The sequence below is a fragment of the Amia ocellicauda genome, chromosome 7 (genome assembly GCF_036373705.1).
Source record: "Amia ocellicauda isolate fAmiCal2 chromosome 7, fAmiCal2.hap1, whole genome shotgun sequence".
NCBI lineage: Eukaryota > Metazoa > Chordata > Actinopteri > Amiiformes > Amiidae > Amia > Amia ocellicauda.
The window spans coordinates 36,658,500-36,672,916 of NC_089856.1; the positions used below are offsets into that span (position 1 = coordinate 36,658,500).

The following is a 14,417-nucleotide window of genomic DNA, read 5'->3' on the forward strand; positions in this document are numbered from 1 at the left end:
AATGACAGATGCACTTCACCAGTACTGAGGGACTTTTTCTTTCGGCAAGATGTACACTGAATGGTTGCATCCTGTCATGACAGAGGTGTGAGCATTTGGCAGTTGTTGATGTTGACAGTAAAATAGTGATTAATCGGTTGGAGTTCACCTGCTGCTTTTTCATTCCTTGAATTTGAAGCATATATATATATATATATATATATATATATATATATATACACATACATACACCAAATAGGCCTATAATATTAATAAGAAAAACGCACAGACCGTGTAAGACATGTTGCTTACCTATATTTAATCCATAATTAAGTTTGTTATTAGTAACTCACATCAAATAATACATCTAAACATATACGCCCAGTCTGTAGTCGGAGAGTTCATGTACTCGTTTCAAACAAGATAACTCGTAGGCCTACCTTTCAATTCCGGATCGGCCTTTTGTTGACATGATTAGTAAAGTATGTACAAGTATTTCACAGTATTTCTCGTCTTGTCCTTGGGCTCGCAAACTTATGGCATGACTACTGTGGACAAACCGCAAGCGCTGGACAGCGTGATTTTGATTGATGTACGAACGACGTCTGAAATGAAGCGATAGGATTAAAACGCCATGAGCTGCCCGTCCTTCTCACTGCGACTGCGCAGGCGGAGCGGAGCGAGCCTCCGATTGGCCGAGAGCAGCGGAACAGGCGCACGTGCACTGTTGCCACATCGGGGGATTTTCCCCTAAATTTGGGGGGGTTTTAAGAGCCCAGGGGGACATTTGGGGGCAACATTTGTATGGGGGAAGTGGTGGGGGGTATTATGGTGAACTTGGGGGAATTTAGGGGTTTGGTACAATCGATTTCTCACTTCATCCACCCCCACCCCCCGGACCTCAGTTGACCAGCAATCATATTTGGGGGGGAGACGTGATTTGGGGGATTTGTACGACCAAACTGGGGGGAATTTATGGAGAGGACCTGGCAACACTGCGCACATGGAGCGGGATCTGTTGCATCAGACGAGGAGCTTCCCGATCAGGACAAACACGACCCGCCAGGCCGGGAGCCGCGGCTTTCATTGCTTCGCCATTGCTGGCCAACGTGAACTTTGTTGTCCTTTGCCAGATCGGGACTACGTCTCTGTGAGCGGCCATTATCCACAATGAAGCTTCACAAGAGCAACCTGCCCTCTCGGCTCACACACGGGCATCTGAACGCCATCAGCAAAATCGACAGGGCTCAAAAACGGGCCCCTGATGGTGACGCATCGGCCGGCGCCGAGAGCTGTCAGGTAATAATGATCTGAGTCAGACGTGAGACTACCTGACCCATTGACATCAGGCTATAGGAAGGACATGCGCAATACAAGATGATGCAGCACACGATGTTATAGGTGTGTCAATCATTTATTTAGAAGACGTGTTTTAGTTGGTAAATCGTATGTGGATATGGAAGATCACTGTAAGTTATGGATGCCAGAGTGTTGTTGGCGTATTTCTTTATTTTCTTAACAATAGGTTTAGTTAACAATCAGTGAGATACATATGGCTGCGACTGTAAAATAGTGGAGCGCAGTTTAATTCTCTGGCAGAGAAATAATAATGGAAAATATGTGGGTTATTAACTTATTGTCAGTGTTAATCAATACGTGTGTTATTTTTTGCTCCAAAAAGAAAGGAAATTAGATGAAACAACAGCTGATCTCTGGAAATTACCTTTATTATTATTATTTTAACAAATAGGTGTTTTGAAGTTGCGTAATGTGTTTTATGAATATTTAGTTAATGTCCGTCGCTTTACAAAGTGGTCATTTTTGTATGTTTTTTAGTATCTGCATCCCTTTCTTTATATTTCCATAGCCTACTTCTTTGCCCAATACAAATCCGATTTCGTATTTTATTAAAGCTGTGGCTATGTCTCAGCATATATTTTCTCCAACAGCGTTACACGTAAGATTTAATCAAATAAGTTAGGGACCGGGTTTCTCTTTTCTCTGGGCTGAGGTCTTTTAATACAAATATATGTGTGTGTAATTATATATATATATATATAAATGTTCTATAGCTCAATTGTATTGTTTGTGTGCTTAATATGAACGTTATAGGCATGGTATCAACTGTGAAAAAGCCAACCAAAGTGGACACGATGTTCTGGCCCGCATGTAGCTCGATTAGGTCCAATACGTGATTAATGCAACGCTAATCATTACGTCATCGGAGGTCACGGCAACTCGCCATTGTGATGTCACATTCAATTTCCCCAGTGATTTCCCCGGAATGTCAAGCATTCAGTTGCTGTTCACAGCTAGGAGAGAGTAGACGTCGTCTGACAATGTTTGAATAGTACAGATCTACCTTCCCAATTATTCAAACTTACCAGGTATTGTATTTGTTTTTACAGTTTCAGCACATGGAGGAGTGCAGAGACAGATAGATAGATAGACAGACAGACAGACGGGATATGTGCTTTTTGTGGGGGACAGGATGAGAGCAAGATTGTTTTTGTGATGTGCACAAAATATATTAAATTAAGGTTTCAATTAAGTAATTAAGAGCTTGGTTGGAACAAAAAACAGCAGGGTAGGGGGTCCTCCAGGACAGGGTTGCTGAGCTGCACTCCTGCAGTGAAGGGATACCTTCCTGTCACTGGGTTATAATTCAAGCATTTATATATAGCATGTAAAGCATGTATATAAAACCAAACAGAGATGGCTGAACATCAAATAACAAAAAAATAATCTGTATCAGCAGAGATTGTCCATGACCCCTCCTCAAAGCAAAACGGTCCTTCATTCCCTGTTTCCTTTTCTCTCCTGTCTCCCTCTACCTCTCTCCTTCTCCCTCCCTCCCTCTCTCTCAATTTCAAATTCATGTTGTCAAAGCAATTGAACATTACATGTATTTATGAAAAAAATACAACATAAATTATAATTTCTATTAGGTGAGGGTTGCGGCGATATTGCTGATATATGTCCACCAAAAACAGCTTGTGGCATCCCTAAGGATGTACAGGCCCAAGGCTTGACAGAGATGCACTCACTCTCTCCCATTGTTGTTTACGACGGGGTCAGGTCGGGGCTGGCATTATTCTTTTTAATGGGGGTAGGAGTGAGGAACAGAGGAGCCTGTCCAAATATATGCAGATTTCCCTGTGTATTAATACTGCCCCTGATTTTCTCCAGATTTGAGGGTTGCCAGGAGGTGTCAGGCTGCCATGTCCTGCTCCTTAGCGGTAATTTGGGGTTGGGGGGTTAATTTCTTGGGCACTTGGAGAGATTCCTGTGGATTAGTGTTGAAGACAGCCAGGTATCCTGACTGGAGTGGAGATACAGAGTGTCATTACAGCTCCTCTGGCAGGAGTGAGGAAACAGGCACTGCAACGCTGATGCCAACTGGGATATGTTACCTTGTGCCATCTTTCAGGTCACTTCCACAGACCCTAACCCCCTTTTGTGTTCATCTCAAATTCAAAATGAACTTTATTGGCGTGGCCTGTTTACACCAGCATTGCCAAAGTGTTCACAGATGCAGCAAAGCTGAATATAAATAGAGAATAAACCCTCTCTCCCTCCCTCTCTCTTCCAGACCCAGAAGCATATTGCAAGCGATGAGCGCGGCCGACCGATCAGGGTTAAAGCATTTCTTGTCCACAACGTTCAGAACAACAGCTAAAAAGTTTCTCAAAGCCCTCATCAAGGGAGATGAGGCCCTGGCCATGCAGATCTACCAGGACAACCCAAAGTTCAGAAAATCCCTGGACCCCAACGCCTCCTACGGGAAGAAATATGGATGCAACACCGCCCTGCACTACACCTCCCAGCACGCCATGACACACCTGCTGAGGTCAGCCCCACCCCGCCCTCCCCGTCTGCCTCTGAATGTCTCGTTGTCTCCCTCCTGTGTTTCCTCTGTGTGTCTGTGTGTTTCTCTCTGTCTGTGAAGGAATTGAAGGAAGAAAAAAAAAGACTATATCAGCCATCGATAAAACAATTCAAAAAGGTATTAATTCTGATATAACAGTTTCTCTGGTTTTACTATTTATAAGTATGTGTTTGGGTAAAATGAACATTTTTGTTTTATTCTATAAACTGCTGACAACATTTGCGAGGCGAGTGGCATTGACTCTTCAAAGTCCGAAGGGTTGGGTTCCGTGTGTGAGTTTCTATTTTTCTTCTTTTCCTGAACGAACAGGTCGTTCCTCTACAACAAAGGTGGGAACCCCAACAAGCGCAATGCGCACAACCAGACCGCCCTCCACCTGCTGTGCTCCGGGCCCCAGACCATGCCGCCTGAGCAGGACGATCAGCGCCGGGCCAACTGCCTGCAGATGATCCTGAAGTGGAGGGGCGAGAGGCTGGATGGTGGCGCGTACGAGCGGGCCGATGTCAACGCCACCGACGACAAGGGGAACACGGCCCTACACTACGCTGCCTCTGCAGGGTTGAGCACCTGTGTGCAGGTGAGGCCTTTGGACTCAAACAGCCCGGCCCACATCTGGCCAGTGCTCACTGGGACACTGGGTTTGAGCTGGGAAAGTGAATAGTATACCCTGCTTTCTCGTTCTACACTCTTACAGTTCGTATAAAAATGCATCCTCCCAGTTGCTCAACAATGCTGTACACCTGGCTGGGCTCTGTACGCTCTTACAGTCTCGTCGTAGCTCCACACATATTGACACAGATTCATAGATGCTCTTTGAACCCTATGAGAATAGGTGATGTTCTGATCTTCTCTGATCTGAATTGATTTTATTCTCCCTGGTTTGTAGTTTGAGTTTTATAGTGAAACCCTTGGTGGCAGGGTGTGGGGGGGAGTTAAAATAAACGTATTAAACCATGTATGTTGCCTGGGATACAGCCACTTGCTAAATAAGTTCATCATCATCATCATCATTATTATTCTCCTTGTAACGACCCCCATGTTGGTCTCCTGCAGATCTTGGTGAACTGCAACGCCAACCTGTTCTCTGAGAACAAGGACAGGGAGACCCCATGCGACTGCGCTGAGAAGCAGCACCACACAGAACTGGCCCTCAGCCTGGAGGCTCAGATGGTCTTCTCCAAGGATCCCAAGGATATGGAGGCCCTGGACAAGAGAAAGGTACTGGCCCCTGGGAGCGAGGGGGCAGAGGGGGGCTTGTTGAACACCCTGTTGGGCTTGTTTCTTGTATTAGGGGTGGGGGAGGAAAGGTTCACAGAGCCACTACACGATGGAGAATCAGCTGAGAACAAAGAGAAAGAAGAAGTCGATTGGCCAGACAGCCAAGTGACATCATTATCATATTGCCTACCAGATGCCCTTATCCAGGGCAGTTGCAGTTGTTACAATATATCACATAATTTGTACATCCAATGACCCATTTATACAGCTGGGTTTTTACTGGAGCATTCTGGGTAAAGTGCCTTGCTTAAGGGTACAACAGCACTGTCCCTCACCTGGGATAGACCCCTCAACCCTCTACACTGGAGTCCAGAGTCCTGACAGAGCTGGAGAAGAGGCATGGAGGGGTGCAGACTGGTCAGCCATGACACACCGCTGTGGAAAGCGAGGGGAAAGAAAAAAAGTACCATGCTATGATGTAACCAAGAGAAAACGGACAAATGACTGTACGGATTTACGGGTGGGACAGGGTTGTCGTGTGACTGCTCAGATGCCCTGGTGTGGCCTGTGTACACAAGCAGGGATTTTATTATGTTCTGTGGGAAACGTAGCACATCGATGCACTGTGTATAAGAGAGCACTCTGCTGCGGGAGACTTTCCCGTTTGGTTTTAAAACATGGCAGTGTATTCTGAGGGCTGCTCAGTGTATAACCTCTAATTATAGCTGTAAAGCACAGAGGGAGAAGGGGGGGGTGGTTTGCATTCCATAAAATTATAAGGGAGGAATGAAATTGTGATGAAAAACTGATCCCAAAGTCAGCTGATGTTTTTTCTCCTATCTGATTTTGAGATTAGCGATTGCTAAATTGATTGATTGCTTTTGTAATGTTTTTGATTTGTTTTATTGTACATAATATTCTTACTCTTCCACTTCAAACCAAAAGTTACGTTTGTCACATAATAGTGTGTTGTCTGAACAGCCTTGTGGATTCTTAGTTTTTCTTATTTCTGTGTGTCATTGTGTGTGTGTCTCTCTATGTTTGTCTCTGTTTCTTTGTGTCTATGCAGCCATATGAGGGTCTGACAATGCAGGACCTGCATGAACTGAAGAACAATCTGACTGAGGAGACGGCAGACATGCTGCAGGTTCCCCTCTTCACTGCCGGGGCCCTGCTCCGCACTCACGGTACCGGTGCCCGCGCAGCACTCCACACTGACTGGCCCTGAACAGAGCCAAAGAGACGGGCAGGGGGACAGAGAGAAACAGACACACACACACACAGACATAGTCGTGACTCAGCCACCAGCCAGCCTTGTTCGTCTTCTGTCATTATGCCTGCGGCCAGTGGCCTGTGAAATTGAGCACTTTCTAAGGCACCTCAGTGCCCACTGTCCCCTCACACAGCCATTGTGTTCAGCAGGCATCTCTGAAGCCCTGGATAGCACCCCCTCCATTGATAAAGCTTGGAAATGCAGTTGCTGCAAATCTCTCGCATTTGTTCACGGGAGTTCATATATTGAGATGGTTTGTTTGTTAGCAGATGGGGAGTTACATAGGGCGACCGGGGAGGGGGGGGGATTAATTAAGTCCATTTCACTCCTAATGGAGGCCCATTCAGTAAGAGGAAGGGGAAAACATATACAAATTATTGATTAAAAACAAATGTACACCATGGGAAACTCGCACCACTGGCGTTTCCGTGTCCTGAAACATCGCTGATGACTGAAGAGGTTTCTGGTCCTGATCATTAGATGCAAGGGATGACATTTATGCACTAGATAAGATGGAGAGGAATTGAATGTGATTGTCTGGCTTCTTATGTGTAATTTTTCTATTAAAAACATACAAAGAAGCCAGAAACACTCTGATTGACTAGTTCAGTGGTTCTCAAACCTGTCCTGGAGTACCACATGCTATGCTGGTTTGTGTTCCAACCGAACTCTCAATTACTTCAACCCTCAATTTTACTCTTTTGTTTCAATTGACTTTTTAAATTGTGTATCTCAATAAAAGTTGGAGATTTCAAGTTCCATCTACAGCAGGGGTGGGGAACCTTTTTCCTATCAAGGGCCATTCGAGTGTTCACAAATGTGTTCACGGGCCACAACCTTAATTAATACACCTACATGAAAACATGAATACAGATTAAATTTACATTCTAATGCAAGAACAAAACACTTTTCTAAACATAATGCAATAATGCTCAAAAGCAATATTTTAAAGTTCAAAAATAATATTATTTTAAAATAAAATAATATTGCATTTATCAAAACATAATTCTACATTAAAGTAAACATTCTCAACACTGTGTAAACTTTGTTTTCAACATACAAAGCTACAGTGAATAAAATCAGTGTATTTCAATAAACTATGTCCCAGATTTTAATCTACAGTGTCATACTTAACATGAACTCTACAACTGTTTAACATTTAAGATCTCAGATTAGGCAAATTATTAGTTAAATTAGGGGTCACCCAATTAGTAATGAAGTAATTGAGTGCACAGTTGAACCAAGAAACGGCAGGGCAGGATTGAGAACCCCTGTATGTGGATCCCAAAACAAGATTCCTTTAGAAATCAGCAGCAGTTTACAGTGGGCAATAATACAAAGTGTCTGTGAGTCTGTTTTTATGAGTTCATCTGTTAGGGTGAGAGTGACTAACAGTTTTCACTTGTGTTGCTCTTCTTCTTCCCATGGGTGTCAGACTGGGACAAGGAGAAACTGCAGATGGCATTGCTGTCCAATGCAGAGGACTGCTGCAAACGCTCAGGGGTGAAGATGCCCACTCCTCCACCCAGCAAGTACAATTCGAGGGACAACTTGCCCTCCCCCTGCACCCCGGACGAGGACGAGGACGGGGAGAAGGATGAGGACAGTGAGGAGGGCGAGAAGGAGGACGGGGAGGAGGACTGTGTGGAGGATGAGGACAGTCAAGAGGACGAGGACAGTGAGAAGGACGAGTACATGGACGCAAACAATGATGAGGATGAGGACAGGCTTCTGGTAACGACCCCCCCATGTCACTCCTGTGTCTGCCTCACTCTTAGTGTGCATGTGTGTGTGCGTGTGTGTGTGCGTGTGCGTGTGTGTGTGTGCTTACACTGCTCTCAGCTACATTCCTCCCTGTACTCTGGGGTACGGGGCAGTGCCTGACAAATCTACAAGTTACAGCCACTGGAATCAGTTGGTTGATTGATTTGATGTGGTATCAGACACCCTTATTAGGGTTCCTAATCAAGAAATCTTCTGAGGCAGAGCAATTATGCTAATGCATTCAGGCACTACATTTACATAGACATAGTCTTTGATATTTATTCGGAAAGGTCGCGCTGGGTTTCCCTGACAATCGCTGCGTTCACAGCTCCTGTCTCCGCTCTGTCTAGAAACAGTCAACTTTTCTTTACCTCTGTACATTGGTGATACGTGAATGAATCCAACATCTTTCCATTTCATTATTATTATTACACAGATAATCGTTACGAAGGTTAGCAATTGGGCTCCGGCAAGAAGCAGCCCATATTGAAGAACACACACAGACTAATTAACATTCGTTAATGAATGAATCAGTGACTGAATTAATGTAATGGGCTTGTGTTTTCTTGTTTCTGTGTCTTCTTCCAGTGCGCCTTGTGTTTGTGCACTATCCCAGCGTCTGAGTACCCCGTGGACATGCCTTGTGGACACGAGTTCTGCAGAGAATGCTGGGAAGGGTGAGTTGGTTTTATTTTGTCACCCTTGAAATGACTTGACCATTTTGCTTCAAATGACATTTCTGTGGCATTTAAGGTGGCAGAGCAGTATTAAGCTCACAGGTTGTCGTCCCCCACCCCATCATCATGTTCAGGTTGAAACCAGTTCCCTGGTTTGCTTATAGCCCTGTTTGTACTGTAAGGACCCGCGTGCTTTGGTAAGTGAATTGAATTCCTGTGAAGAGAAGCCCCCTTGGCGCTTGGATACTTTACTGTATTTGGTTCTGCGGCAGCCTTTGGCCAAACCACTGATGTGACTGGCGGGAGAGGCCAGCACATTGTCGTGGCCCCTGACTCTGTGCGTTGTGTCCTGCGCTGCCGTGGCCCCTGACTCTGTGCGTTGTGTCCTCCCTCAGGTTTCTCAACCTGAAGATCCAGGAAGGAGCAGCTCCCAATATCTTCTGCCCGGCCTGTGGCTGTTCCCAGCTGGTTCCTGCAGAGATCATAGAGAGCATTGTCTCTAAGGAGATGTACAAGCGCTACCTCCTGTTTGACATCAAGGTAAAAACACAAACGTGTGTGTGTTTGTGTGCATGTGTGTGTCAGTGTGTGTGTATGACACACATTTCGGCGGTAGTCACGGCTGTACTGGCGTCATATCTCAGTATCTGCTCTGTAACAGATCATTTCAGCTCATCCAAGTGAACTGAAACTCATTGTAGTTTTGTTTTATTGTTTTTTTTTTTCTCCTCCCCAGAAGTTTTGAGATGATCCGATTGCAGTTGTAGTTCCCCTCTTTCGCTTATTATCCTTTTAATCAGTTGGGATGTCAGAGATCATTAGCCTGAGAAAAAGCAATTCTGTGTTTAAATCTGAGGAGGCTTTTGATGTATAGCTCCTCTGCGATATTGTCATGCAAGGAGGAGTTGTGTTCGCTGTCTGTGTCTGTGTGTGTCTGTGTACACATGGGTATAGGTGTGTTTAGCTGCTTGTTAAGAAGAATGCTGTTGTTTATTCACCTGTTTCCTACAGACATCTGTTCCTATGTAAGTGTAACACTGATTCCAGGAAGGCCATCAATCCTCCCTCCCTCGTCCTCCCTCTGTCTGCTTCGGTCTCCCATCCTCTCCCCCTTGCCCTCACCTTCTCTCCCTCCCTCTCCCCGTCTCCCTCTGTCTCCCTGACTACAGTTCAGTGTTGTTTCCTCTGTATTCCAGGCGTTTGTTGACAGCAACCCTGCTATCAAGTGGTGCCCCAACCCGGGGTGTGAGAGAGCTGTCATACTGGCCGGACAGGGCCCCGGAGGGACCGGCACCGATCCACTCATCTTTCCCCAGCTCAAGGCACCGGCTGTGGACTGTGGAGACGGACACGTGTTCTGCTGGTGAGAGAGAGAGAGAGAACAACCATACTTTTTTTTTTTAATGGGAAAATGTAAGCATCTAAAAAAGCAAACAATGCTTTGTGTCTAGGGTCTCAAAGAAATACATACCACCAGCAATACAATTACTGCTCAATATCAAGTCCTGAGACACAAGCCACTGATTTCAGAGTTCCTGACAGTGTCAGCAGAAGGTCGTTGTGTGCTTCTCTGCAGTTCATGAGATCGGGCAGGTTTGGGAAGGCTTCTCTGCTGTTCTTTACCTCAGCCGGGCTTGAGTCTGATAACCCAGGGATCCCCTCTCTTGCTTAGCGGCCACGGTTCTGATTGAGCCGAGGTGGCCGAGTGTGAAAGGGGGCCCGAGGCATATCTGAACACCTGTTTTTGTCTACAGGCAATGTCTCGGCAAGTCACACGAACCCTGTGACTGTCAGACGTGGCAAGCGTGGCAGGGCAAACTGTCAGAGATGGATCGGCAAGAAGGTGAGTGACCCCTGTGCTTTGCTATCCTCATTGTGTGTCCTGCTGTTTGCTTACAGGTTGCCTATTAAATCTACAGTACCTGATAGAACCTACAGGAGCCTGTTACCCCCTCAAGGACTAGAGCCGCCCAGCCCTGATCTAAAGACCCTGACTGTTTTGAGTCCTTTTTAGCTAATTTGTATGTATATTGTGTTAATGAATAGACGGTCCTATTCCCATTTGGCTCAGTTTATTCCCCGGCTCCTTGGCAGCCCCCCTCCTGCCTGTCAGTGTGTGCCCCCGGCTTCACCGCGCCGCTGACTCCATGTCTTCTGTCTCTCCTGTCGTCTTCCCAGGGGGTGGAGTGAGCGAGGCCCGCGAGGACGTAGTCAACAGCCTGTGGCTGCTCAACAACTCCAAGCCCTGCCCCAACTGTGAGACGCCGATCCAGAAAAACGAAGGATGCAATCATATGAAGTGCTTCAGGGTAATGTCCTGCACACCACCCCCCACCTGAACATTTAAGATCATTGCTTTGTGAATTGAATTCATTGATCGCCACTGTTGGAGCTCATTTGTCTCTTTCCTGGTATTAAAAATATAATTTCCACTGAAAGCAAAATCATCGTCATGAAAGCAGGAAGGACAATGTTGGGCAGCCTGGGAAGAACCTCTGTCTGTCTGTCTGTCTGTCTCTGTGTGTCTCTCTCTCTCTCTCTCTCTGTCTGTCTGTGTCTCTCTCTCTGCGTCGGCCTCTTTCTCTCTGTGTCTGTGTTTCTGTCTGTCAGTCTCTCTAATAATGTAGGCACAAGTGAATGTGTGTCTGTGAATATTGACCCTGCAGAGTTGTGTGTGTCTGTGTTGGGTTTTCAGTGCAAGTTCAACTTTTGCTGGATATGCCTGGACGATTGGAGGTTACACAGCTACAACACAGGGGGATCCTACACCTGCACGCGCTTCGATGCCATCCAGCTGGCGGAGGAGAGGATTGCGAAGGAGGTTTGGTCCTGACTCTTACTGTTGTTGTTTTATAGTTGTTAGCGTTATTACTGTTATTGTTATTATCTTTATTTTTATTATGGTGTTGTTGTGGTTATTATGACCATTATTATTTTGTATTCTGCATCAGTGTGACCCAGTGTGTGCTTTATCTTCTGTTTTGTGTTGTTGTCACCCCTCCCCAATCAGGCTCAGAAGAAGCGCAAGGCTCTTGAGGAGCATGATCACTTTCAGGAGTACCTCAAAAGCTACAGGACCCATGAAGACCGCTACCAGGTGAGAGAGACGTGGCTCCAGAGTGGCCACTGGTGTCCCCCCCACACACACACAATGCAACAGGAGAGCAGTGACTCTGTTCTCTCCTGTCCCCTTCCCCCCCCGCAGCTGGAGCAGGAACTTCTGATCACCGGAAAACAGAGGATAGAGCAGCTGAGCCGGGCACTGAGCGAACGTGAGTGAGACTCCCGTACCCCCACTGACCTGTGCCTAGTGAGAGAGTTTGTGAATTCACACTGGATGCGGACATGCTTAATCTGTATGCTGAGACTCGCCCCCCCGGCCCGTGTTCTGTGTTCTGCCTCTACAGGAGAGGGTGGCGCCCCCGACACCACCTTCTTTGACGACGCCATGCACGAGCTCTTGAAGACCAGGCGCATCCTGGCCTGCTCTTCTGCATACGGGGTCTTTCTGGAAGTCAATAGCAGAAAGGAGAAAACATTCAAACGTATGCAGGTAAGGTGGCTGTTTCCCTGGGGCTTCGGTTTGTTTTTGGATTCATGGGAAATAATCAGTATGTAATCTGACCCCTCCCTGATCTCTCCCCCGACCTCTTGTGCCTGTGTCCACAGACTGACCTGGAGACGGTGACAGAGGACCTGGTGACCCTGGTGACCCAGCGCACGCCACGGCACAAGATCGTGCGCGCCGCCTGCTTGGTGCAGCAGAAGCGGCAAGAGTTCCTTTTCTCCGTGTCCCAGGACTTGGAAACATTGTACGTCTCCCCTGTCCCTGTGTCCTTCAGCATGGCTCTGTCTTTCCGCCTCTCTCTCTCTCTCCCTCTCTTACCCTGAATTTTACCCCCCTCCTCTCTCTCTTTTTCACTCTCTCTTAAAGATTAATTCTTTGAGCTGGAGTCATGTTCCTGAGTCTGAGCTGATTTGTTAGCTTGTCAGCAAGTGCGACACAATCCTGAAATATTTAATCTGTCAAATGTTAAGAGAAGAAAGAAACCATGCCTGCTGTACTGTTTATCTTGCAGTTTCCATGATGGCAAGTGGGACTGGGAGCTCTTGGGGTTGCAGTCTTCTGAGGTAACTATCTGCCGTGTACTTTCTCACTCTGTTGTGTTGTAGTGAGACTGTGCTCTCCTGTAGACTGTGCTGTTGAGTTATTCTGCAGAGACGTACGCATGTGACTAAGACATTAACAGACTGAGTGCTTGTGCAGGAAGTAACTTGTTCTCTGTAAGCGATTGTATGTAGGTGCCTAACCGTGTTTGCCGAGAAAGGTAACTGAAGTGTCATTCTGTTTTAATCTAAAGCTTATGGAGTATCTGCTGAGGCTTGAGAGGAATGCCCAAAGAGAGAACTGTCACAGAGGCCATCCACAGGTATTGCAAAAGACACTTTTTATTTTAATTTGGATGCTTAAGTGTTATTTCTAAAACAAATACACACATTGGAATGATTTTTGTTTACTTTTTTCTGTGAAAATCGTTCATTAGGTTGTGCGATACTGGACCTTTAGATATCATTGCCAAGATAGGATTGCACATCACCATTGCCAATAGCTGACAGTGAGGATCAATATTGAATCTGACACAGAGTTGAGATTAGTTCAGATTATTCTGTTCATTTGTCTTTTCTGATGCTCCAAACTCCCTGGTGGTCTGTAGTCAGATTGCATCCCTTTTGTATTGATGTATTGAAATGTAAACCCAGGCGCACACAGAGGGGTGGGAGACACACAATCATGCCGTTGTGAGCTGACGGCAGCAGCAGTGTGCAGTGTGACCCGCGCGTTAACGCCCGTGTTCTTGACCCTGCAGGTGCTGAGCCCCCTGGACAAGGACAACCTCAGCGTCCGGCTGGTCACCCTGCTCTGCCAGCAGCAGTTGAGCTGGCGGGGGTGGGGGACAGCCTGAGGTGCCTGGGCAACATGGGGAGCCCCTACGGCCTCGAGCAGTTTGAGAGCCTGGGCCTGGGGTGGGGTTTGGCCGTTAGGGACATAATTCAACCCTGAGGTACATACACTATACTGAGGTGTATACACTACATACTGAGATGCATACACTACATACTGAGATCGTATAAACTATATACTGAGATGCATACACTATATACTGAGATCGTATACACTATATACTGAGATGCATACACTATATACTGAGATCATATACACTGTATACTGAGATCATATACACTGTATACTGAGATGCATACACTATATACTGAGATCATATACACTGTATACTGAGATGCATACACTATATACTGAGATCATATACACTGTATACTGAGATGCATACACTCGCCTCAAACCTAAGGCCTGATGTGTGACTTAGACCCCGTTCACACTTATTAGGCCGGCCCTGGGCCGCCTCAAATTTAGTCCGGCTTTTTTCAGACACCCAGTTCACACTTGCGGTTTTAGGAGCCTAAGTGCGTCACATATGCGGGCGAAAAGGCGGCCTAAACGAAATGCATGCCGGGAATAAACAAATCTGCTCTAACAAACCAGTGACGCAGGACATTAAATCTGCTTACAGGTGTATGCGCTGTATTTATAATCACAACT

At 46.2% G+C, this 14,417-nt stretch overlaps 1 protein-coding gene across 2 annotated transcripts; it reads left to right on the top strand.

The window, feature by feature from the left end:
- The first annotated feature begins 891 nt into the window (after window positions 1-891).
- Window positions 892-13,889, top strand: LOC136753387 (ankyrin repeat and IBR domain-containing protein 1). Of its 2 annotated transcripts, none has more exons than XM_066709447.1 (19): window positions 892-1,278; window positions 3,572-3,829; window positions 4,178-4,445; window positions 4,922-5,086; window positions 6,156-6,273; window positions 7,795-8,093; window positions 8,712-8,800; window positions 9,196-9,340; window positions 9,997-10,163; window positions 10,555-10,643; window positions 10,979-11,109; window positions 11,496-11,621; window positions 11,811-11,897; window positions 12,006-12,072; window positions 12,208-12,353; window positions 12,470-12,612; window positions 12,880-12,931; window positions 13,162-13,230; window positions 13,669-13,889. In XM_066709447.1, exons 1-19 carry the CDS (start codon window positions 1,244-1,246, stop codon window positions 13,762-13,764), a joined length of 2,550 nt encoding a protein of 849 aa, XP_066565544.1. In that variant the 5' UTR covers window positions 892-1,243; the 3' UTR covers window positions 13,765-13,889. The 2 variants fall into 2 exon arrangements, with proteins under 2 accessions (XP_066565544.1, XP_066565545.1); XM_066709448.1 differs by lacking the exon at window positions 892-1,278 and adding an exon at window positions 2,259-2,366.
- Window positions 13,890-14,417: the final 528 nt, after the last annotated feature.